The following is a 27448-nucleotide window of genomic DNA, read 5'->3' on the forward strand; positions in this document are numbered from 1 at the left end:
TTAATTTCTGTTAAAGACTGCCACTCAGAAAGCAAGATTGAGACTGCATAATCCATCACCTGATATATCATGTTTGGGGGAAATCATGGGATCATATGCTATCACATACTATATGTCTCTTACCTGGTGGCAACCCTGTAGGTTTGAGTCTCGCCCGTATGATGAATAGGAGCCTCTTTCTGTTTTACCTGTTTTAAATAGAAAGTAAGAGAAGTGTGTGTTACCTAACATATGTAATTTTCTAAGAAATACATAGTGTAATCAATTAAACTGCATGTCAGACTGATATTTATTTGGGTTATACTAGATAGCCCTTATCTTCAGAGCCATCTCTAATAAGCAAACATCATTTATCCTGGAACATAATAATATAACTATTGCACATAATGCATGCTCCTCATTTGTGCAGCATGATCTTCTTACTATAAAAGAAACCCCATTAACCCAAACTAGGGGATTCTTACACGCATAGGAGTTCCCATCCATGTAATGTCTTCATCACTGTGTTCAATGTCAGGGGCTACATAATATTCACTAGTATGTCTCCCCCCCACCCCCGTGAGGCACACAGCAGATCAAGGGTAGAGGAAGAAAGATTTAGATTGGTAAAACAGCATGGGGGAAAGGGTTGACCCTCCATAGCTATAGCGCCAGTCCATTTGTGTGTGTGTGTGTGTGGGGGGGGGGGTGCTTCATGGCTTCTTTTTAACTTAAAAACAAAAACAAGGCAGAGTCCATAATGGATCTCCCGTCATCTTGCCTAGTTCAGCGCTCTTGATGAGAGGTCTACTATCATATTGTTCTTGCACAACTGCCATTTATTTCAATGGGACTTGTGGAAGAGATGTTCTTGAGGGACTATGCCCTAAAACCTCATCATTGTTTGGTATGATAAAAAGGGAAATGCATTTTCTGTTCTCATTCCAAATGTCGCTCGTACTTCCAAAAACTCTACCTGAAACAAACTCAGCAATCCCTTTTCAAGAAGCAAACAGAACCCCATCTTTTCCTTTTCATTTCCTTCCCTATTCCTAAAAGCTGGGTAAATTTATTTTTATGTACAGAGCAGGAAGATTACCATGTCATGCTCTGACCATAATAATTCACATTGATTACACTGCAGTCACCAGTAAGGTCAGAAGTAATCAATCAGAAGCTCTCCAGATGGTAAATTTAGCAAAGGAAACTTTTAAAAGTCTGATTCTTCACTCTCTTTCCCAGTGTAATTCCCTAGTGAATGACCTGATCTCAGCAGTTACACTCAGAAAAGAAGAATTTGGATCAAAATATTCACTCCCTACCAATGTTTCAGCTGCCTTAGAACTGCAGAGGGCTTGAATAGTCTGTAAGATTCTATGCCAGCTCTAAGTACCTAATTTGATTCCTCTGCATGCCTCTCTGTTTTCCTTTAAAACACCAACTGCATATGTAGTCAGGCATAGCTGCCCTTACTTCAGTAAGAAGAGCAAAGGGCTGGTTTGGAAATGTAAAGGAGGTCATCAGCAAACCAAAGTGGAAGAAATCTGATTGGTGAACAACATGAAAACCTAGAAGCTGTGTTCCACAAGGGAAACAAAGAACAATCATGGGTGTTGCTCTCAGAAAGATGGCATGAAAACTACCCAAATGATTAAGATAAAGTGGGCAAGGGCAAGTCTGCAATTATTAGGAGTACATTAAATCACTAGAGATAAGATTAAATAGCTTAGTACAGAAAGAACCACACAAGTACAATCCTGTTAGTGATTGGACATCTAGCACATTCCGTTCATATAGGATATACCTATTGGTGGACAACAGTAATGACACTTGGGTACACAGATCTAATGTAATGTAGAGTTCAGGTTGTTTTCCCAATCAAGCATATAATAAATTGCAATAACTGGCTATACATAGTACAGTACATTACCCCTGCAAATGAATCATTTAATTACTAACACCACCAAAGACACGTACTTTGCAAAAGAGCTTTTAGTTTAAAGCATGTTATTTTATTTGGGAATATCATGCTCAGTCTGAGGATTACAGAAACACAAGCAGTGAGAATGAAAATTCTTACTTATTTTTGCATTTAAAACACTGAAGTTGCTTAATAAAGTAGCTTAAGAAATAGCAATTTTGTTTCATAGAGACAGTGTTGAACTAAATCTGAAAATCTCATTTTCACTTAATTAAATGTACGTAAGACACCATTTAAAATTTTGCTCAATATAGTTGGGTCTCCATATGACAAACACCTACATTATATGACGTTATTGTATAAAATTCTGGTTGTGCCTATTCTACACGCTCTTAACATCTATAGATGTTAACAGGATTATATGAAATTCTATTTGTTTTCAGTTTCATATCCCTCTTTAAGAATACAGAGCTACGCTGGTGGAGAACCTCTCATATTCAAACGCCTGGAAATAGATGGAGTTAAATAAACATGCAACTGTGATGCTGAACTCCCATTTAATTTGTCATTTTCAACGGAGTTTTCACAGAAGTAGCTCCCCATGGATTACACTCATTATTAATAAGACATGGCCAAAAAAAGTAAGATCTTTCAACCTGTTCTTGAAACCTGTCATGGCAGAAAATGGAACCAAACACTACCGAATGAATTTGTCTGCATGCCCAATAATATAATATTCTTCCACTGTTCATAGCTTTTTTTCAACTAACTTACAAAATGATTTTTTAATGACTGTAGTACTAATAAATAACAAAGGTAATGAAGAGGAAATACTGAATTTACCCCATATTCAAGTACAGCGGAAATTAATACAGAAAAAATGGGCACAGTAATGGCCATGAAGAATTCAGGTCTCAATTTTTTGGCCAGTGATGAGACACAAAACAGGGGGGAAAAAGTCCAGAATAGGAACAGTTTACTTTGCATTGCACCTGTTAGGCCAACTTCCTTAAATCTTCTATGTGAATAGAAACAACAATTTTTTATGGGGGAGGGGGGAAGAATAAAGCCAACAAATCCAACCTATTGCACAAAGAGCCCGGCAAATGGTTCTTATTTGCTGCATGTGAATACCTGTCCTCCCTCGTCCTCCTCCTTACTATCGTATCAGATACAGACTGCCTCATTTTAATTTCAGTTGTTAAAAAATATTTATCCAGATACAAAAATAAAACGCACTGCAAATTACAAGTTGCCAGGGTTAGAAATCTACTTCTATTTGTGTGGGGGAGGATAAGAGAACAGCACAGACATGAATCATTCTCAGTAATTTGAGTGTTTCCATGACATCAATGGGCACTCGTCCAGGACTCTGTCGAAGCCTGTGAGGTACCAAAGAGACACAGCAACCAGCAGGAGATTGACTTTTTTTTTTTTTTAGGATTATGCTCCTTGTAAAGATTTCATCTGTAGCATCCACTTTTACCACCAAATAGATAGCTTTGGAGATCATGAGTGAACACATTTCATCCTGGTAGTGTAAGCCTTTAACTTTTATTATATCTTTATTTTTGTTCCCAAATCCAACCAGAAATCTGCCTTTCCTCCCAGTTACAAACGAAATAACCAAAATTTACAAGAAACCCTTTAAAGGGTGTGTGTGTGTGTCTGTGTTTCTATATATTCATTACCAATTGTCATTATGAAACTAACAGACTTTTTTGTAATGACATTTCATTTTGTGGAAGGAAAAAATCCTTTGTAAAAAAAAACCTGTCCATTTAAAATTAGCTACACTCTTTATGTTGATTTTCTGCTTAAAATTCACTGGCACATTTGTTTCAGATAATAAAATTTGAAAGAGTGTTGATAATATGCTAGAGTAGGCTCTTCAAGTAACTATTTGTGTGCATGGATTTAAAAAAAGAAGCTCACCCAGAATTTCTTCACTTATTTTACAATACACATCATTCTCAGGTGCTGCTCAAACCTAGCAATCTGGAATGTGTATTTCTTAACTGGGAGTGGTACGAATGATTGTTTATTTTTAAAGGGGTTATGATGGTGGAGGGAGCTCTGTTCTAAAAAAGAAAGAGTCTACAGCTATATAGAACTCGACGCATTCACTGCGGAATTTTCGAGACAACCCTCCAGTACTAGAATGCGGCAGCCACTGCGGATATTTTTTGGCACAAAGACAATGGTGGCAGTGCCAAGCCCCATGGCTACAACTACTCAAAAGAGGCATAAGGGTAGCATTAATCGCTCAAGTCTTTTACTGCACAGAGTATTGCTGTCCATATTTTTAAAAACGAAATGTACTCGTTAATAATTTTTGTATAAACTAGGGAGGGGAGAGTATTGAAATATCAACCAATAACAAACCTTGTCAAATATCTGATTACTTTTTCCACCAAGAGGACCAATATCATACCAATTGCTAACACAAAAGATCTATCTTTATATGACGATGCTTTGATAATCAAATCAGGGCTTCTCAAGAGAAGCTGACCCACAGCGATGGCACATGGCCATGCAAATAGTGCCCTTCAGTATGATTCAAAGGAAATATATTATTAATAATACTAATACCTTTTAAAATAAATGAACTGACACAGAATACACCCCAGCCAAAATGCATACAAAGAGAAACAGACTAAACTGCCAAGGCTCTTCTCCAAGGCATCATCCACATCCATATCCAGTTTCTCTAAACTGAACTCAATTGATTGCTTACTATGTATTTGCAAGCATTTGAGATTTACTGTAATAAAAAAGGAGAAAGAAAAAAGGAAGCTGTATAGGATTTCCAGTCAGTCAATGAAGAAGCCAGTTGCCTCTCCATAGTGTGCTTTGAAATATTAATCAAATTAAGTAGAAAATTTAAGCAACTTGCAAAGGATAAATGCAAGTCATCTAACTCTCACACATAACATTTCCCCTTTGCTCCAAAAGGTTGGGCACCTTGTCTTTACTCTGCCACAGAAAATAACAGGTGCAGGACAACTCATTTCTGTCTGTAGAGGGAAATGGAAGAATGGCTATTGTTCTGAGGTATTTGGCTTCAGTGTTCATGTTGATCTTACACCTTAAATTCTCCGAGAGTTGGACTCAAGCTGCAAAATCCAGACACAATTGCAAATGATCCCAAATGTATAGTTTACAACTACAGCTTGGCTTTAGATGAGACCATTATGGTCAACAAACATTTGATATGTTTGGATACTGAACTTTACACTTTGGCGACTGCTACTATCAGGACCCAATTTCTTATTTTATTGGAAGGCATTGTTTCTTCTGCTGAGTTCCCCTGCAATTTAAAACCACCAGGCATTGAAAAAATTAGAATCCATCGAAGCAAACAAATTAAGTAGGGAGAAGCATCACATTTCTGTTCAACATCAACACTCCTCATAGGCTTGAGTTAGCTATGGTGGTGTACATGGGCAGCTTGTGCTTGGAGAGTGAGGCAACCTTGTCTTCATATGCTCCCTGTCTGGCAATCCCATTATCAAAAACAACAACCAATTACAAGATTCAAATAAAAATAATGGTGTATACGTGCAACTGGCTACGTGATGGCTAAACTGCCTTTAAGAATCAGCTTAACTGTGTTATTTCCATTCTGGTTCCCATCACAGATCACATAGAAGTAAAGGGCACATTGCCTGTTTCTTTAAGAATGTACTGCAATTTTGGATGTTCCCACTTAATTAATTAATTACATTTATATCCTGCCTTTTTTCCTCCTTAAGGAACCGAAGGCGGCTTACACAATCCTCCTCCTCCATTTTATCCTCACAGCAACAACCCTGTGCGGTAGGTTGGGCTGAGAGTCTGTGACTGGCCCAAAGTCACCTAGTGAGCTTCCATGTCTGAGTGGGGACTAGAACCCGGATCTCCCGACTCCTAGTCCAACACTCTAGCCACTACACCACACTGGCTCTCTTTGTATTTGTTACTCCCATAAATTCATAGCCTTGTAGTGGTGCTGCAGAATTTTGTCTAGGTACATATTCCCCTCCCCCCACTCACACACACAGACACACACACATTTTGTCCCCATCACACAGTTGCCATACCCAGTTTTGTCCAGTTCTGTACAGAAATCTTCTATGCATCTGGCAGTGATTGGTGCATATATCTAGCAGGGTCTGGTGTTGCAGCTGTAGAAACACCAACATAGCACCAAAGAATTTGACTTCAGCTATTGCAGCTGTACATCACCATAACCTAACAATTTTAGAGTACATACACAGCTCCATGGTATTAGGGACATCCTCATTCACTTTAAGGAAAAGCACCTGGGGACACAGGATTTCCATGGCATTAAAATAAATCATAAATTTGAGAGCACCTACACCTGTAAGCCCCTCTTGGAGGCTTATCTGTTCAATCATAAAAACTTGCTTGCCTACATGAAGTGTGTTGGACAAAAGAATTAAATAATATTTTGGAGAAATTTCTGAATACCTCAAGAGAGCTTAACTGCTCTTTTGCTTTTTATAGTGATAATATAAAAGTTGGCTAATATTCTATATGATATTTTATTGATACCAAATGCAATTGGGTGTCAGAGAAATACAACAATGGACATAGATGCAGAAATAGTTTAATGCAGAAGTATATTTCAGCCTAACACTGGCTGAATTCAGACATCACAAAAGAAAACCTGATCTCCAAAACCATGGTTTGGAGGATTCAGAATATGAAGCAGATTCACACACTTCCTCCTTCATCTCATATGCAAATTCCCTCCTGAGTTTCCTTATTTGCTCTATCCATACCAGGCCATTACACCTGAATCAGGATCACCATTATTTAGTACTAACCAGGAACAGCCTCAAAACCATGCTTTGACACCATGATTTGAACTCGGTTTGCAAATCATAACATAGATAGTACTAACTGTGGTTTACCAATTTCAGACATTATTAGTGCTGAATAGGAAATGGAGGAGGAAATCAGCATGCAAGAGGGAAAGAGAGAGAGAGAGCATGAGCCCATGGCCCACTCATGATCGCCAAACTGTGGTTTAGAGATCAGTTTTTCTGACATCTGAATTGAGATCAAGTTTTCTGACATCTGAACTGAGCCATTGCGTTAGCATCTCAGATCAGCAGGACAGCCGAATTGACTTTAGAGAAACTACCAGAAGCTCAGATGCTCCAGAGATGTAGCAAAACATTGAAGGTTGTTGTTTTCATAAAATGAAAGACTTTAGTGTATACACTGACATGAAGTAAAGATTGATTGTTCCTAAAGAGACATTACAGTGCCAGTACAATGCGCTATTACAACAGGAGATTGTACAGTTTAACAGAGCCATCAGAAGACAGAGAAAATGAAAACCTTAAAGCTGCACTTAACGTAAGGGTGCTTCCAGATGGGCAGTTTTTCGAGTGTCAGGCTGATTCAGTGCAGTTGACACCTGCAAACCACATGGGAACTGTGCCAATTCCTTTGTTGATCCTGTTAGTTTAAATAGGTGACTGGGGACATAGCAGGATTAGTATTTATGGTGTAAGTGAATGTTGTACAGGAACTCAACATTGGTATGTGCCTTTTCCCTGAGGCCCATTTGCTCCAACTTTGTTGCTTCTGCACAAAATCAGCCATGGGAAGAGCTGTTGCTTGGACAAATCCTCCAGAGAAGTTAAAGCAACGTTCAAACACAGAACATTGCTCGGCTAAATTTTCTGTAGCACATGCAACCCCCCAGGAGCATATTATTTGTCCATTATTTTGGGTTGAGTGTCTAATCTATATGATTGTTTCAAAACTGTCACCCAATGGTAGCTTCCTCCCACATATGCTACACTCACTGCATCTGTGTAATTGTCCCTTTGGACTGACATTCAGAAGTTACTTTAGCACTTACTATGTGGACACTATTTCCATATATCCAATGCATTGACAAAGTAGGGCTGGAAAAAGAAGTCTTGGGCATCTCATAACCTAAAAATGTGATACTGATATGTATAAGATCCTAAATATTTTTCATTCCCATGTAGGGCTTGCTTCTAACTATTTGATGTTCATACCAAGAAATATTTTTCGGCCTTGACAAATTAGGTTTCCTAAGGTCCAAAATCCTCAACAATTACCGAGTACATATATTGTCTGAGCCACAGAGTAGCTTAGTGGATTATAGGTACTCTGTGTTCAAACAATACTATTAAACTGTGTTCAAACAATACTATTTCTTAAAATAAATATTCAGTAAACAGTTCTAATACACTGGACAGGAAATAGTGATGCATTTCACTGTTAGTGAATAGTGATTAATGCATGATAAATAAATTTATCACTATTTTAGTGATAAATGCATTATCAATAGTGATGCATTTCAGTATATGCAGGAACTGAGAACAATACGAATGTAACACAGTCCTGTAATTCAATTAAGGTTTAAACAAAAAGCAATTGTTGCTATACAATGGCCTTTAACCCATATTTCATGGGTTAAAGAAATCTTATTACCTCTGTGATAGATCTCTAAATTTGTCTGTCTCATAGGAACTGCTTATTAGCAAATTAATCTCAGATCACCCTGCAGATCTCACTCATGAAGAACGATATTCCTCAATGCCAACGTGTGAGTGCAAATGACTCCTGTTTATCCACTGGCAGTCTCCTTTCAATCTGAAATGCTTCTTATGTAACTGTCTTTCTCTTTCTGTGTGTATATATGCATGCACATGCGGATTTTTAACCAATCATCTCAGTCTGAGGATTTGAAATCCTGATAAAAAATCTACAGGATTTGAAATCCTGAAAAAAAAATCTACAGAAAAATATGCAGAAATTAATCTGTATCTACATCTAAATACTAAAAAGAAAATTAAAATCAGAAATATTAAAATTAGGCTGGTCACAATCCATAACTTCACATCCTGAGCACCAGAGTATGCCACTAAATAGCCAGGATCCCTCATATTTGATGAGCCAGCCTCTGTCAATGACTAACACAGTAGCATGATAATTATGCAACACAAATGAAAAAGTGCTAGGGAGGGGATGTATTTCAGTGGAAAGGAGCATACTGAGACCCTCATAGAATCACAGAATAGTGGGGTTGGAAGGAGCCTATAAGACCATCGAGACCAACCCCCTGCTCAGTGCAGGAATCCAAGTCAGAGCATCCCTGGCAGATGGCTGTCCAGCCTTGTCCTGAATGCCTCCAGTGTGGGAGAGCCCACCACCTCCCTAGGTCATTGGTTCCACTGTCGTATTGCTCTAACAGTCAGGAAGGTTTTCCTGATGTTCAGCTGGAATCTGGCTTCCTGTCACTTGAGCCCATTATTCCATGTCCTGCATTCTGGGATGATCAAGAAGAGATCCTGGGCTTCCTCTCTGTGACAACCTTTCAAGTACTTGAAGAGCGCTATCATTTCTCCCCTCAGTCTTCTCTTCTCAAGGCTAAACATGCCCAGTTCTTTCAGTCTCTCTTCATAGGGCTTTGTTTCCAGTCCCCTGATCATCTTCATTGCCCTACTCTGAACCCTCTCCAGCTTGTCTGCATCCTTCTTAAAGTGTGGTGCCCAGCAGTGGGCACGGTACTCCAGATGAGGCCTAACCAGTACTGAGTAGAGGGGAACTAGTACTTCCCGGGATTTGGAAGCTATGCTTCTATGAATGCAGCCCAAAATAGCATTTGCCTTTTTTGCAGCCACATCACATTGTTGGCTCATATTCAGCTTGTGATCTGCAACAGTTCCAAGATCCTTCTCGCTTGTAGTGTTGTTGAGCCAAGTATCCCCCATCTTGTAACTGTGCATTTGGATTCTTTTTCCTAGGTGTGGATCTTGGCATTTATCCCTATTAAATTTCATTCTGTTGTTTTCAGCCCAGTGCTCCAGTCTATCAAGATCACTTTGAATTTTGTTTCTGTCTTCCAAGGTATTAGCTGTCCCAACCAATTTTCTGTCATCTGCAAATTTGATCAGCATTCCCTACACCTCCTCCTCCAAGTCATTAATAAAAATGTTGACGAGCACTGCGCCCAGGACGGATCCCTGCGGTACCCCGCTTGTTACCTCTCCCCATTTGAGAAGATCTCATTGATAAGCACTCTTTAAGTCCAATTCTGTAGCCAAGTGTGGATCCACCTGATAGTTGTTTCATCTAGCCCACTTTGAGGTAGTTTGCTCATCAGGATATAATGGGGCACTTTTTTGAAAGCTTTGCTGAAGTCGAGGTAAATTATGTCCACAGCATTCCCACAGTCCACAAGGGAGGTTACCTGATCAAAAACTGAGATCAGATTGGTCTGGTCTCAAGAAACCCCACTGCTCATAAGGCTTTAATAGACCATTCATCTCAATGGGCCCACAAAAACTACTTAGTACAAGAACCCTCTTCTTTATCTCTGAAATGTTAAGCAAAGTTTGAATGCAGAAAAGAGGAGCAATTGTTGGATCCAGATTCAGGCACATACAATGGGACTGGCAGAAGCCAACTTCCTCACCCCTTTCTCCACTTACGGCAAGTGCCTCCTCCCGATTTTCTTGGAACTACCCCATTCAGCAGGGTCCCCCAACCCTCTGTGTAGCATTCTCAGGGGCTGGATGGGTTGCACTGGGGAGGAGAGTGCAGGGAAACCCATTTCCGTCAGCCCCAGAAGCCCGGGGTTTATCTAAATCTGGATCCAACCCAATAGAAAGTAACTCATCATTTGTTAGAGCCAGCCGTTGTTGTTGTTGTTTGTAAGTATCTGGAAACTTGGTTTTTCAATCAACATGGAAACAAAACAAGTCAGACTGATATAGATTTCTGTGGCCATGAAAGGAACAACATTGAAAGGATACAATGAACTGTGATAGCTACTAGCTTAGATGATTTTTAAAAAGGTTAGCCAACTTCATGACAGATGGACATGGATAGACTAGACTAGTAGCTAAGATAGCTAAGCCATGTCTAGAGGCAGTATACGGCTGAATACGCTGGTCCACTGTTGCATTTATACCCTGTTTGTGGGCTTTCCCTGAGACAATTGGCTGACCACTGTTGGGACTGGATGAATCCCTGGTCTGATCCAACAGGCAACTCTTCTACTCTTAACCTTCATAGAATCATAGAATAATAGGGTTGGGAGGGGCCTATAAGACCATCGAGTCCACCCCCCTGCTCAGTGCAGGAATCCAAGTGAAATGACGGCTGGCCATGAAGATAGACTTAAATCAGCCTTCCCAAACTGGTGCCCTCCAACATGGCCAGTGATGGGAGCTGCAGTCCAACCCATCTAGAGAGCACCGGATGAGTTGGGGAAGGCTGAATTAAATCATTATGCCTTCCTCTCTCTAAATGGTTAGAAAAGCAAACCACGAGGGCCAGGAAATGGCTCAGAAGATCAGTTTGCAAGCCTTATATTTAGGCTGGTGCTTAAATTTACTTCAGATCATTATGAAGAGAAATTCCCAATCTAACCAGAAGGTTGCCTTTTCTCCTAAAAGTAAAATTGGTTTTGTAATCTCAAATTTTCACACCACAGTGCTGCCTGAGGCCTTGCAGATCTGCTGCCAGTGAGAACAGAAAATACTAGGATACAAGGACCAATGGCGTCACTTGGTACATTATTTATTTAAAGTATTTTTCTCCTGCTCCTGAAGCAGCTTACATACAATCAGTAAAACAAGACAGTCCCTGCCCACAAGCTTACAATCTAAAAAGCCACAGCACACAAGGAAAAGGTGATGAGGAGGGAAAGGGAAAGCATTAAGTAGTTTTTCAGCAGGGTTGGTACAAACACTCTACTTCCCTTCTCCCTCTTTTTTTAATTTTGTTTTGAAATAAGGTTAGCAAAATAAAGACAACAAAAAGAAGCAGAAGAACATACATAATAATAAATCAAAATCACTAAGGGTGTGATCCTATGGCCACTAGACAGAGGCTAGATGGCCATAGGATTGTTCAGTTTCAGGGAACTGACCTTGGAGCCTGCACTCCAAAGTCAGTTCCCGGAAAACCACCACCCCGCCCCCTTGTAGGCAGCATGGATTGTCCACAGGCTCCACGCTCAGATGAGCAGTGCGGAGAAGGACAAAAGGGGGTGTTTCCAGGGGTGGGGAGTGTGGAAGTGCCAGTATGACACTTCTTATGTGTTGTCCAGTCTCCCCCCGCCCCGAAGTCCCACGGCTAGACAGCTGAAATTGGCCATCTAGCCGCAAATGCAGGGTGGCCATAGCGCAGAGGAGAAGATTCCCTCTGTGCTCCACCTGCCCTGCATTGGATAGGTGGTTGCTTCAGAGTTCGGAGGCAGAAACCTATCCTGATAGGATTTCTCCCTAAAGAAACAAAGGAATTCACTTATTATAACTCCTAAGTCTATAACTGATATGCCTATGTAACACCTACAGTAAAATGAACTAAGTAGGAGCTCAATATCTAATGAAACTAAAAAATATAAGTTATACAACATATAAAAGGAGCATGTACAACGGTATGTCATTTTGTGTGAATGTGTGTTTTAATCAGAAAAAATATAGGCACCTGTACTAGGCTGGAATTTTATCAAAAGTGGGTGAGAGGGGACTTGAAGGAAGCACACAGCTACCTGGGATGACACATGCTGCGTGAAGCCAGGGACTTGGACAGCACTGGGGGAAGGGGACACCCTTCCCAGCACTGGCCGAGTCTTCCTTTGTGCACTTGGCGCTGCCCCCAGCAGGAATGGTGAGAGTTGTGTGAAGGAGTTGCCCGAGCTGATCAGCACTAGAAGGAGTAGGCCCTCCCAATATTGGCTGAGTCCCTCCGTGCCCATCTTCAGCATTTTATCAATTTTATCAAAAGAGCTTCAACATACTTCCCTCTCATCTCCCACTGTACAGCCTGCTAGAATGACTGCAGGTGATAACGATTTAGGGAGGAGGAGCCTTCATGGGGGAGGTCTTTCAGCAGGTGTAAGCCACTGTCATTTGTACATATAATGGGGGAATAGACAAGAAAGTGGTAAATGAGATTCAGTGTACACTGAATGTCTATGAGAGTCATGTTGAGGATGAGAATCCCAGCTTCACATAGATACTGATGCGATCTGAACTGACTGGCAACCCAGGAAAGAGAGCTTGGGCTTATGGTAGCCATCTCAGTGAGAACGTTATGTGCGGTGGCAGTGACAAAATGCAAGTTCCATGATAGGAAGTATTAGGAAAGGGATTGAAACTAAATTGGCCAGTATCAAAAAATCCGTTATATAAATTCATAAGCTGCTTCATTTGGAATACTGTGCACTGTTCTGGCAGCCCTATCTTGAAAAGGATATGGTAAAACCAAAAAGCTGCAGAAAAGAGCATTTGACACAATTAATGGGTTGGCGTACCTTTCCTGTGAGGAAAGGCTAAAACGGACTGAATTTCTTGCAGTACAATCCTACACAGATCTACTTAGAAGAAATGTTGATTGTTTTCAATGGGGCTTACTCCCAGGTAAGTGTGTACAGGACTGTTGTGTTTTGTTTTGTTTTTTTAAAAGATGATTAAAAGTAGGAATGGAGGTTTACAGAGCTATCAGTGCTGGGCTGACATGTCCCACTTGTTTGCAGGTTGCAAGGTTCGGTGGGTCTGCTAGGGGAATACTGGAAAGTTTGTCCCACTTCCCAATGGTCCTGATGGCAGCGCTATTCACTCTTCTTAGTGCTGCTGGGTGCCCTTTTTAATTTCTTCTCCTCTACTTTTACACACAAGTCAGAGAATAGGGACAGCAAGCATTGCTCTTTTTCTGATCATGTAGCCAAATCTTGTTGGCCATGCATGTCACGATTAAGACAAATCACGTGAGGACAGAAAATATTGCTACCTGTCTTCAGTCAGGTACTTGATCATTGCTACTACAGCTAAGAATAAGTATTTGCACAGTGCTCTCCCTACATACTCAAAGTACATCACATGCATTATCTTAGTAATCAATATAACATGAGCCAATATTATAACAATATAATATGAGCCTGGCCAGAACTATTACAGCAATATTACAGATGGTAGCACTGAGAATCGAGGTCTACTCCAAAGTCACCCAGTGAATTCATGGCTAAGATCTGACCCAGGGACTTCCTGCCTCACAGCTAATTTTCTTACCCACTATGCTGAATGACAGTAACGTTCCTATTTTGCACAGAACACCTCTGCCTCTAAGGGCTTCTCTACTTACCTCAGTGGAGGAAATCCCTCCACAAAATGCCCAAAACAATGCACGTGGGATGGCACCCCCACCACTGAAGTGAACAGGGAAGCTCTCCTGCAAAAAAACAAACACTGCAAGTGTGCCAGATACACTATGTTAGTGTTGCTCAAGCTTACACTCAGGGAATACTGTCTGTATCAACTCATCTGCCAAGGGACCTGAGCATTCACCACAAGAACGCCTCTTATGTTATAGAGGATTCTGGGGGATGTCCTAAGGCACACACTCAGTTCATATAGCCAACACTTTTAAATATTTCAGGGGAAGATTGCTAATGGCAAGAAAATGTTCTTCCAGGGAATTTTGTCCACCATGACTGGTATTTTCACGGAGGGTATTCTGAAGGCAGCTTACACAAAAAAGCCCAGGCTTTCACTACAACACAGTTGAAAAACTATTGCACTAGAGTATGGGGTGCAAGCCGTCAATAAACACCAGAAACTTTAAAGCTGTTTAAAAAACACAAGCACAAACCAAAAGTTTATGGATGTGATTAGATATTATGACAGATCAATAGACAAAGATGCATCACGTAAAGCTGGTGTGCATATGAAGGGAGGAAGAAGGAAACCAATTAACTACAGTTATTGACCTACTGGAATCTTTACATCCATATTTCAAAAGAAACTATAGAACATTATATGTTGGTTTTATTTTGTGTGATCTGTTTCATTCAATATTACTTTGTCAATCCCAGCTGGATCTCATTCACACAGCTGCTTTACTGGCTACAAAAACACTCCAAACAAATGATAGTCTAATACTGGCCCATCGCTATGAAAATTCAGTAAATATGCACCTATCTTCATATAAGCAACCTATGTTTCAGTTCTTCCAGCACTCCATTTCAACGTAAAATCAAACTACATCAATTACAGGAAATGTTATATTATTAGTGAATCCAAACAGTAAGGTGTCTATAGTGTTCTGCATTTTGTTTTGTTTCAGATTAAAATAGTTTTTGTTAAAAAAAATGTAAAAATATTGGGAAAATTGGGAAAAATATAACCATTAATGATACTTCGGGAAAGTAGCTATTCAGATAACATAATTGTGGGAAAAGGTAGTATATTAGGAAAACAGTGCTGGAAAAAACAATGAAATACAGGTGGAAAAACAAAGAAAAATTTTATAATTCAAGGCTCAAATTAGTATTATCCAGCAGAGGGCATCCATAACCTATTAAGATTGTTACACTTGAGACCTGGTTCTTCCTGTGTTACTACAGGTAAGAAAATTATTCTGAAAATATAGGGAAGTTCTCCACTTTATCAAATAATCAGCATCAGGTGCGTTGTGGGAAAGATATCACTACCACAAACAAACCTAAGGTTTCTCTTTCTCTCTAACTCTGATTCTTATGTTCTTTCCAGTGGCACTTGTTATCTCTAAGCATCCTCCAATTTAACAAAGGAAACATTATTCTAAAGAAAGTTTTTTCTATACTTTCTAAATTATTTTCTTCTACTACTGCAGGATAATGAATTTTGGGACCAAAGTTTTAGCTAAGGTATATGGCAGAAAATTCTAAATTGTCTAATTTTATACCTTTTATTACATTCAGTGGCTCACAGAATCAGGATATTAAAAAAAAAGTTACATTCTAGTAATCTATTATTAAAGCCGGGAAGAGATATTACTAAAATGGGAACTGAATGTTGCTGCTACTGTTAAATCAAAGAGTCCCTCACAACAATGGCAGTGGTGATAACTGAGGAGGAGGCAGAGAGCCCCATGGTGCAGGGGTGAAGAACTTATTTTTGGAGGGGGCGCGCATTGCGTGGCCTGCCCACTGATATCATCATCTTGCTCCCCACTCATTTTCACTTTCTGCATGTTGAAGACAGGCACAGAGGGACTCAGCCAATGTTGGGAGGGCCTACTCCTCTCAGTGCTGATCAGTTCAGGCACCTCCTTCACACACCTCTCACCATCCCTGCTGGGGGCGGCAACAGGTGCACAAAGAAAGACTCAGCCAGTGCTGGGAAGGGTGTCCCCTTCCCCCAGTGCTGGCCAAGTCCCTGGGTTCATGCATGTGTCATCCCGAGAGGGGAGGGAGCTGTGTGCTTCCTTCAAGTCCACTGCCACCCACATCGCCACTATTACCTCCATGGGGGCTTCCAGCCCCACCCCTGGATGAATGCTAGGAGGCTCCATGAGCCAGATGGGAAACCTCTGCAGGCTGGATTAGGCCTACAGGTCAGAGGTTCCATATACCTGGCATAGTGAAAAGTTGTAGCAGTTCTACACTTGTGCAGAATCTTGTGTGAGAAGAAAATATAATTAGCCTATATTGATGCCAAGGGTCCTCTGTGCGGGTGCCACATAGCCACTAAACAAATTAAGGGGGTCCACTTCAGAACAGGGAGTGGAAAATAGAGGAACACTATAGAAATCCCACCCCTGTCCATGTAGATTTCAGAAATGAACCCCATATTTTACATGAGATGGAATTATGCAGCAACTCTAATCTCCGCTCTCTCTGTGCTCCCTTGTTTTATTAGTCAATGTACATTTAAGTCCTCTGGTCAGAGACACAGAAGTTCAGTATAGCATATGAAGCACTTGGTGCAAAATATATGTTAAAAAGCAGTCGTAATCTCTCTCTCTCTCTCTCTCTCTCTCACACACACACACACACACACACTTTCAGTGATTTGGGGGGACACAAAGTTAGTTTATTATGATTGTAAGCACAGCTTACAAACAGGGTCATGGGAGCCTGCATGTTAGTCCATGCAAGGCCCACTGAAATAAATGGAGGTTGCAGTACAGCAGGGATCTATGGATTACACCCAAGATCTACAAAGCAGGCGGATTAGGTTACATGTAGGTCACAATGAATAATACTCATTGCTTGGCCAGTGTGAGCTGCAATGTTGCTGCATAAGTTGAAATGACAAGCTTTTATTATTCCTAAGCACTTGATTTCTGAAACATTTGCGCAATCTGTTAGGTCCAGACAAATTTAAATGGTTCTGACATGCATCCTGCTAGGGTCAGTGACAAGGATAATGCCTCTGTTCGCGGGTAAAATTTTGTGGCATATAGGTCACTCTCTTAAGGGGAATCAACTGTGTGTCTCTTCTTTGCATTTCCACCACAATCCTTCATCCTGCAGCCTGGAGCTGAGAGTGAAATGCAAGAAAGGAGTCGAGCGCTCAAAGCAAAAATCTGCTTCCAGGACAATCCATTATATCTGACAAGTTAAATGTTCCATGGTAGACCATATGGCATCAGAGCAGGGCTGACGATGGAAGAGGGAAACTCAGCAAATGCATCACAATTAAGGAGTTTGACTATAGACTATACAACAATTTGCTTTATTTTTATTTTTTAAATTTTGAGGGCCATATACATTTAGCAGTAGCCCTAATTGGCCCAGCCCTCTCTTTGGGTTTTGCTTGCTCACAGTTCACCAGAATGTTGTTTTCTTTAATCTTATGATCATTGCTATTTGGAATAGCCATCTCCATTCACACTCTGCTGAAAGACCTGCTACAACCAGTACCTTTTATACTTCTTCATGCTGTATCTACGCATGGCAACGCACCTTAAAACAGAGAAGAACGAACCTAGGAACTTTTACGATTAACATAGGATTAGCTACCACATATTTGGTCAGTTATAGTGAATTATGATATGAAATTCAGCCATTTCGCTAACACGTTCAACTTCCTAGACTATTGTCCTTGTGTTCCTCTCTGGGTGAGGATTTCTTCCTATAGAGCAAATGCACTAGCTGACAACACTCACTAACTTACTCTTTCTCTTCAGCAGTCAGACTGCTTGTGAACATTCTGTGACATCAAAGCCAGTAAGCCAATGGCTGAATGCAGCAGGTTCAGCTGACAAAACAGTAGTATATTATATTATTTCACTGACATTGTTTAGGGTCAGTCTAAAAAGAAAAAAAAAAACCCTTCCCCCTGCCCCAAATGTTATTTTGTCCAAGCTAAGCTCATGCAAAACTTTGTAGCATTTTTGTGGGAAGTAGTCAACAAGATCACACAAAACATTTGTTATTATTATTAAATTAAACTTATTAATTGCTCATCTGGCTGGTCACCCAGCCACTCTGGGCGATGTACAGTGTACAATAAAACAGTTTAAAACAATAAAATTCTACAGTAAAAACATTTTCTAAAATACCCTAATTTAGTTAGGGTATTAACTACCCCACCCCAAATGCCTGCCTGAACAACCACGTTTTTAATGCACGGCGGAAGCTCATTAAAGAGGGGGCATGACGGAGTTCCCTAGGGAGGGAGTTCCACAGAGTGGGGGCCACCACAGAAAAGGCCCTTTCCCTCATCCCCACCAGTCTAGCTGTCCTGGCTGATGGGACAGAGAGAAGGCCATCCGAGGCTGATCTTGTTAAGCGGCCTGTCTGGTGCTCCTTAAGATAGGCTGGGCCGGAACCATATAGGGTTTTAAAGGTCAAAACCAACACCTTGAATTTGGCCCAGAAAACAACTGGTAACCAGTGCAACTCCTTCAGCACTGGAGTGATGTGATCTCGCCGGCGGCTGCCTTTAATCAGGCGAGCCGCCGCGTTCTGTACCAGCTGCAGCTTCCGAACCGTCTTCAAGGGTAACCCCACGTAGAGCACATTACAGTAGTCTAAATGAGAGGAGACCAGGCCATGTACTACCAATGGGAGCAGATGGTCGGGAAGAAAGGGGTGCAGCCGCCTATCAGATGGAGTTGATACAGTGCTGTCCGGCTCACAGCTGACACCTGAGCCTCCATGGATAGCTGGGAGTCCAAAATGACCCCCAGGCTGCGGACCTGGTCTTTCAAGAGTAGCCGTACCCCATTCAACACCAGGTCAACATCCCCCAGCCTCCTCTTGTCTCCCATCAAAAGTACCTCGGTCTTGTCAGGGTTCAGCTTCAGCTTATTCTTCCCCATCCAGCCATTTAATCCACTTCTTCAGCTCCAGCTATTCTAAACAATTTTTTTTTTTTAAACAACTGGTAAGACACAAACTGTGTGCCTGTTAGATGGCATGTAGTAAGAAAAACAAGAAGGGGAGACCACCATTCTCCTAAGTGCAACATTCTAGTGCTGGTTCACTGGAAAGAAGTTGAGTTTGGAGCAGAGTTTATTTCATACATTCCTGGTGGATGAGTGGGGTAGTGAGTCTTTCCTTCTCACAGATGACTTCCAGTGTGAACTAAGCCTTCTGTGTGAATAGCCAACCCAATTCGCATGGTCTTCTACTTTTTGAGTGGAGGAATTACTCATGATGAGCCTACACACAACTGAGTGGAGAATCACTCACCATGAGCTTACATGCACTCACAGGGGTGATTCGCTTTACACTGTAGGCTATGTACTGGAGAGGTGGGACTTATGCAACTCCTCTACTAGAGTATTACAGTGTCTCTCCAGCTGAATCATTGTTGACTCCATTGGACCCTTGGGCAATGGAGAGGACCCCCTCTCCTCCTCACTCACTGCTGTTACTACTGCCCAGTTGCTTTCCTTCTTCCTCTGGGCCCAGTTTCCAGAAGGAAAGGGCAAAACAAATGGAAGCCTCTCCTCCTTTTCCTTGCTCCTGCCACTGCTCACTCCTTCAGAGCAAGTGAACAGGCAGTGACAGAAAGGAAGAGGAGCAGCAGGGCTGGGGTATCAGTCTCAGCAAGTGCCCTGTGCTTCTTACCCCTGATCCCAGCCCTGAGATAAATGTATGAATCAGGGCACTATGTATTAAAACTTCACTGAAGACAAAAATCTCCCTGTACCTCAAGTGCTTCTTACATCAGTGATTCTCTATGTAAAACCTTGGTTATATCCATTTTCAAAATATACAGTAAAATGGACCGGCAATTTTCACATGTTACTGATTCAGAGAAGGGCTGCAGCACAATGATTTAACCCGGTTTTTGGATTGTTTTAACTTTCCACCCTGCTGTTACAAGTGGTTTTTAGTTTTGTTGTGTGTGTGGTTTTTTTTTTTTAAAAAAAACCCTCTAATTTCTTTGTACTTTACTGTACAAAGTACAATAAAGTATTATGCAGACTACTTCTAGTTCTTTGGAATTTATAGTATTTCATGGCATGTTTTGTTATTTTTTTAATGTTATAAGCTGCCTTGGGGGGCTCCTTTTTCCAAAAGATGGGACAAACATAAATCGTGATTTACATGGAAATGGTCCCAGATTCATTCACTGACATATCCAGGTAGGAGCTGCTACCAGTCAGTGTAGAGTTCAAACAATACTGAGCTACATAGATCAATAGTCTATTTCAGCAGCCAGCTTCCTCTGTTTCAGATTTTTATTCAGTGAAAAACAAATTTGAAATCTATTTAAATTATTGTTATATGCCAACACTTCCTTTAAGAGGTCATCAAAACAAAACAAATGACCATGAGTAGTGCATCCAGTTTATAAACGTTATAAATTTTTAATTTTATAGATTTAAAATGTATCTATCTATCTATCTATCTATCTATCTATCTATCTATCTAAAAATGTAAAATATTTCCGTATGAAACACCAGCTTGAGTTACAAATAAGAGTATGCTTCAATACTACTTATGTTGTTGTTGTTTATTCGGTCAGTTGCTTCCAACTCTTCGTGACTTCATGGACCAGCCCACACCAGAGCTTCCTGTCAGCCGTCGCCACCACCAGCTTCCCCAAGGTCGAGCCCGTCACCTCCAGAATATCAACCATCCACCTTGCCCTTGGTTGGCCCCTCTTCCTTTTGCCTTCTACTTTCCCGAGCCAAAACCAATCAGGAACAGGCCAAACCCTGTTCTCTCACTGAGGTTTTAAATTTAAAATCTGTGTGTGTGTGTGTGTGTGTATATATTTATATATATATAACATTTTAAATCTATAATTTTTTTAAAAAAATACATTTTAAAATGTATAAAGTGGATGCTTTGTTTTGTTTTGGAGTGCGGAATCATGCGCATCGCATCACCTAAATATCAGTTGATTTAAGAGCTCAGGCAGTTACATCAGGCTCCCAATGGTCATTTATTACACACTTAAGCTGCAATCTCATGCTTGTTTAGAGATAAAAAGATTCCTACAACTCCCAGCATTCCCCAGCCAAGCTTTTTTCTGGACTTTTTTCTGTCTAAACATGCATAGGATTACACCCTTGGCTTCAGTAAGTATAATATTAGGAGAACAGAACCCCAGTTCATACAGCCTATTGGTCCTAGTTCCAGTATGTAAAATATTGAATTCAAGGTTCAAAGTTGGAAATATATGGGGCTCTCTCCCAGTTAAAGAAATCTTACACTGCAATCCTGTATGTGTCTACTGAGAAGTAAGTTCAATGGGACTTAGGAGGTGTGGTTAGGATTGCAGTCTTACTAGATTAATTGCATGAGGTTTCAGGAATGAATCTATTAACAGTTAATTGGACTTACTGATTAATTTTATGTAAGTTTGCATATGGGTATGAGCAATTGTTTTGATGCAAAGGATACTTTTATTTCTTTTTAGATAATGCAAACATGCATCATAGCAAGCATCATCTTTGAAGAAGCACCCCATTTGATGTGAGAGAAAAGTGAGTTTCTTTATTATTATTTTATTTTTAAAAACTTAGGCCGTCCTACAGAACAATGTTCTCTTTAGGAGACTTAGGGAGCACTCCTAGACAGCATCTAGACTGCCATAGAATTTTTCATTTTCTGGGAACCCACCCCAGAAAATCAACTCCCTGCCCCCTCCCCGCTGCCTCATAGGCGGTGCTGTTTGTCCCTGGATCCACACTTGTAAGAGCAGTGTGGAGCAGTCAAAAAGGGGGCATTCCTGGGGGTGGGGAAGGGAGGGAATGGCGGAAGCCCCATTATGACACTTCCTATTTGCTGTCCAGCCTCCCCACCTCCCACTCTAAGGCACTCTGGCTAGACAGCTGCAATTGGCCATCTAGCTACAAATGCAGGGAGGCCGGAGCATGAAGAAAACCTCCTCTGTGCTCTGCCCACCCTGCACTGGATAGTCGGTCTCCTCCAAGTTCAGGGACGGCCAACTATCCCAATAGGATTGCACCCGTAGAAGATTAAAGTAAAATTTCAATATAACAACAAATAAAAATACAAATTACAACAACAGCCAGGGAGCAATAACCACAAATTAATTAAAAATAGTATACAGTCCAGTTTGCGGACTAGGTAGAGCTAATTGGGGTTCCTACTTCTGAGAAATAATGCTCACCTACTCTTCTTAAATATCTTACAATACTGGGTGGACCAGGTGAACAGCAGGTGCAAGGAATTTAAACGTGCTCAAAGAGTTACATGAATCCATGCTGAAGAAAGTGAAATACAAGTTAAGAAAATCTCTCCCACACTGCGCCTTTCCCCAAAGGTAATAATTCCTACATTTCTGGTTTTGCACTACAGTATGAACCAGGAGCACAAGAAACGTCCTATATGAAAAGACCCTGAGCATATTGGCTGTATTCCAGAGAGGCACAACCACATCTGCAATTGAGAGTTTCCTGACGTTGCCTCTGGATATTGGATCTGCAGTGCCCAGCAACAGGAGCCCAACGGGGTGGGGTTTCCTATATACAGGCAATACATTTGCCATATATTTGCCTAATTTTCCTGCCCAACTGAAGACCCTTCATGCGACTTAATGAGAGCAAGAGGGGGTGGGGATGAGTAATTGAAGGACCAGAAAATCCTTGAAAAGAAATATATTAAATGCCATGTTTCCTAAATGTCAGTTAATGGTGATTTGTGATTACACACACACACTTCCTAATTCCATGCGCCTATTCAAAGCATGGATATCAGAAGATCTACTTTCCACCATTATATAATTCATTATTTGGATGAAACTAATTTAGGTTCATTACAAAGTAATTATTTGAGAATTATTTGATTTTTTACCCTAGTACATGATATAATATCTGACGGAATTAGAGATGGGAAGGTCTGGGGGGACCTTAAAAAGTTCATTTTTTCCCAAAAAACTGGAAAAATTGAATAGCTTTGGATTATTAAATATTTTCTTTTAGAATTTAAGACAAAGTATTTATATATTGTTACCCATCCTTTACTTCCCCCAAAATGATTTCTAAAAGCTATGTAATAAGAACACTTTTATAGAAAGACTAGAGATGTAAAATATCTGGAAATAATGAAGCTATGGGAAAAAATATTTTAGCCTTCTCCGCAAGATTCCCAACATAGTTGGTTCTTTCATTCCTTCTTAAAATTATTGATACAAAGTATATTTTACTGACAGACATTTATGCTCAGTTTCCCAGCATGTGAGCAGAGTCACCATTGTGCAGCTTAGGTTTTGTTCTATAGAGTCCTCCATTTCTGATGCTGTAGCAGTCATTTAATGTAGTTCTAATCTATTTAGACCAGAATTATAAATTTACTAACTGAGTTTACTTTTAAAAGTTTTAAAATATACTGATAATTTTATGAGTAAACTAATTAATACATAAAATAACTTTAGGAACAGAAAGGCAGCTTTATGTTCCTAAAGTGCCCCTCCCCAACCGAGTGCCCTCCGGATGTTTTGGACTACAGTGCCCAGCATTCCTGACCATTGGCCATGTAAAGAGTGCTAAAAAATAAATACTGCTTATTTTTCAATTTTTCCAAAATTTCCAATTTTTCTGACCCCCTCCCCTGCCCGCCCCAGAAAAAAAACCTGTTTTTCCCCCATTGCCTCAAAAATTCTGGAAATTTTACATCTCTAGACTGAGCATTGAATAGTTCTCAACGTATGTTTCCTGTTTCTTTCTGTTGTTCGTATTCCTGTACAGCCCTGTCACCACAATTACCATCCACATATGCTGGGGTGACAACTCTTTAAACTAACAACTACTAAAAAGTGTTCTAAAAACAGTTATTCTGAAAAACAAGATGTCACAATTTGAGCGAGTCTAAAGAACATTATCAGTCAACTCAGAGCCTCTTTTAATCGGGGTAATTGAAATTTTACGTATCCTAACTCTGCATTTTAGCTGAAAACTAAATTTTGTTGTAGTTTTCAGCTAAGCCAGGGGTGCAAAAAGCATAGCCCCGTAGCCTCTGCTGCCGCTACTGGAAAAACTGCAGTGGCAGACTGGGAATGGGATGCACTGGCGGGATACCTGCTTTACTGTTAATAGCAGGATTTGGGTCTCTGGGGTGGGGAGGAGGCTGCAGCAAAAGCAAAATAAAATTCCAACTTTCAAACTCAATTGTGGATAGCTTTAAAATCTGGTTAATTTGGAATTGGGAATATACAGTATCAAGTTACAAAGAGCAAGTGGGGCCTTTTAGGTTAACTGCAAGTAGTAAATTTTACAAACAAATTTCCATTTCAAAGATAGATCTCAAAAGTCCATTACTAGTGTTTTTGTTTCTTGGTATAAGGAGTAATTTCTAGCGTTTTCAATATATTCACAGAGCATTTACATGGCAAGGAAGGTACTGAGCATATGAATACAATTTACAAATAGTCAGATACAGTTAAAACTCCAACACCCAAGATGATGATGTTCATCTATTTTTAATTTATAACGTTCATCTATATCTATAAATAATGCATCCTCCACATCTTCATCATATAGATCTGTACAACTGTGAGTGATAGTGTGATTTACATAAACAAAGCTACAACACCATCACACAGGTGGTCAAAGTGGCATGTCCATCACATGATGCTGTCTGTCAGTTTCTATTTCATTGGATCCAGTAGCTATTGTGTTTCAGCAGCATAGGGATAAACTGATGTAGTTGCTTCTATTATGGCCATGGAGTAGCTTTAAGTCTTGTCTAGTCTCACAATTAATGAAAGCCCTTCCACCACCACTTCCTGTAACCACACCAGTCTGTTAATTTTAAGCCATTTTTAAAAGAAAGATGAAAATAAAATTAAAAAAAGACACCACATGTTGTTGTTTCCCTGCTGATACTGACCAGGAAAATATACATCATGTGTGAGAGTTAATTGACTACTAGAACTGAGCCAAGTCTGGGGGTGGATTTTGCATTTCACTGAGCTTTCAGGTGAAACAGTGAGAAAATGTTCATCCATGCAGAGAAGGTAGGAAGCATTGCCCTCACTCTGATGGGACTTGTTGCATGGTCGTGTATGGAGCACTGATTGGCTACATGGCATTGTCAGGAAGCCTATTAAAAATAAGAGGGACACTTTCTGCCCTTACTCTGACTTGGCTTCATGACGTTATCCCATAGCCAATTCTAAAAGCCTACATGATCACTGATTAGCTAGGATCACCTCAGAAAGGAGCCCATGACTGGGTTTGTTTTTAAAAGCACTGAAGGTGAAAATCAGGAAAGAAGTTGCTTTAAAGAGGTACAGCGCATGGAAAAGGTAAACAAGGCCTTGTACAATTTCCACCACCAGTCTCCTGCACCTTGAAATTTTCCATTGTCAAAAATGTAGAGCAGCCTTGCTAACTTCATCTCTCCAATGACTGGTTACTAGATGCAGAACTCTGAACTAGATTGAATCCCTTGTGTCAGCTAGATAAAGCCTAGGTTTGCTTAAGAATTTTCCACAGAACAACTAGGAGAACAAATGATAAATCATTTCAAGATGCAAGGCACAGCACTTTAAATGGCAGCCTTTGTGACCTTGAACTTATACACAACATCCAGATCCTGAGATCTCAGACTAAATTTGTCAGTGTTTAAATATTTTTGGTAAATGTGCTACATAATTCCAAATGTTTTGTCTTAATACAATTTTTTTTATTTTTTCTTCTATAATTCAGAATATTATGGAATAACAGAATAAAGGCCAAAAAGGAGCAATGAGGTTATGAATGAATGGAGGAGAAGGAGGAGGAGGAGAGGCCAAGAGGACAGAGAATAGGGTGGGAGCAGTGGAGGCTGAAGTATTACTGCCCTGAATTCCTACCAAAAACAGGAGTCTTGCCTAAAGAGCACCAAACTGGCTACTGAGACATCAAAATCACTCCCACACATTTTAAACCTCTGTCTTTGTCCATGAACTTGAAAACCTTTAAAATAATACTGAAACTCAGAGAAAGCCACATTGTGCGCCAGATACTACGCATACACAATCCTATTTTTAATATTATTAACTACATTTCAGTAGATAGTGTTGTGTTTTCTTAAAAGTAGATCTGATGTGTATTCAACGGAAAGTCATGCTTACGACAGAAAAGTCCAAAAAGTACAAAGGAAACAAATCTAGAATCCTATTGATAATTCCTTAGCTATAGAAATGAACTTGAGCACACTCCGGGAGAGAGCGGAGGACAGGAAGGCCTGGCGTGCTATGGCCATGGGGTCACGAAGAGTCGGACACGACTTAACGACTGAACAACAACAACAAGAAATGAATTGTTCCATCTATGGGTACCATCGCCTAGAGAGCCATAACTATGTTATGCAAATATGCACACACAGAAGGCAATTTGGACTGGGGGTGGGGAGAGAGAGGAAAGGAAAGGAGCAAGAAAGATACAGTTATACAAACTCACACCAGTATAATGAGGCAGGTCTTTGTGCTTTGTAAACCTGACTACTGTATACAGATCAACATTTTTATTGCTAATTAAAATGCCCATATGGTAAAATAGCACCTTAGCAAGGAGCTTCTAAGTGCAGTAATTGTCAGCATTGAACTCTTACAATGTTACATTGTTATCTGAAATTTTTGGCATAGTTTGAATTTGAAAAGCAGTGCTTCTTAACCATTATGAAATACAATTAACACTCTAGGCTAAGTATGTATTTTACTAGAGGCTTGACTAAGATAATCACACTTGCAGTTAGCAATGAAATAGTATTGAAAAAGAAAAAGGAAATCTAACACGCTGTCAGTGCAGAATTTGCTCCACATACTAACTATGCTTATCCCACACTGTGGAGCTTCCATAATTTAATGGCATGGAAGAAAAATAAAGCCTAAACACACAACTGCATAGAACAATATGCATTCCCTCTATCATGTCTTTAATATCACATAATATAGCTGAAAATCTAGCAACAACTGAGGTCCTACCAATGTTCAACAAGTGATTCAATAAGGGCCAATTAATCAGATCTTTTGGATTATTCTTCTGGCATTTCCCACCCTCACTGGAGAATCCTGCACAGTAAGCAGCATGGTCTATCCTAAGCCATAGCCACTCCCATAATTAGTAGTATTGCCAGTGCGTAAGAATTCCATGTGGTGGGAGACTTTTATGGAGGACTCCTGGTTATGCCAGGAGCCATAGGTGTGAGAAAGTTGTTGCATGAGAAGGATGAGGCTGCACTGGCAAATGAGGGTAAAGACAAAGAAACCTTTGTACTTACATAACCTGCCATCTCTGTGGATTGTGAATGTTCATCAGTGGTGCTAAGCAGTGGGTAGAACCTGGTAGAGATGGTTGAGGTAGTGC

General features: G+C 40.3%; 1 protein-coding gene across 6 annotated transcripts in view; it reads right to left on the reverse strand.

Moving 5' to 3' along the window:
• Window positions 1–27448, reverse strand: part of TCF4 (transcription factor 4) — a 469854-nt gene that overhangs the window by 232673 nt on the left and 209733 nt on the right. For all 6 annotated transcript variants that reach the window (XR_014787505.1, XR_014787504.1, XM_084832950.1 and 3 more), the window contains one exon: window positions 124–188. Coding sequence is in view for 4 of the 6 variants with exons in the window: in XM_084832950.1 (XP_084689076.1) it covers window positions 124–188 (65 nt within the window). In the remaining 2 variants the exon portion in view is untranslated. The remainder of the gene's footprint in view (window positions 1–123; window positions 189–27448) is intronic.

Source organism: Heloderma suspectum, chromosome 2 (assembly GCF_057233095.1).
Source record: "Heloderma suspectum isolate Gila_16-S chromosome 2, 16-S_ref, whole genome shotgun sequence".
NCBI lineage: Eukaryota > Metazoa > Chordata > Lepidosauria > Squamata > Helodermatidae > Heloderma > Heloderma suspectum.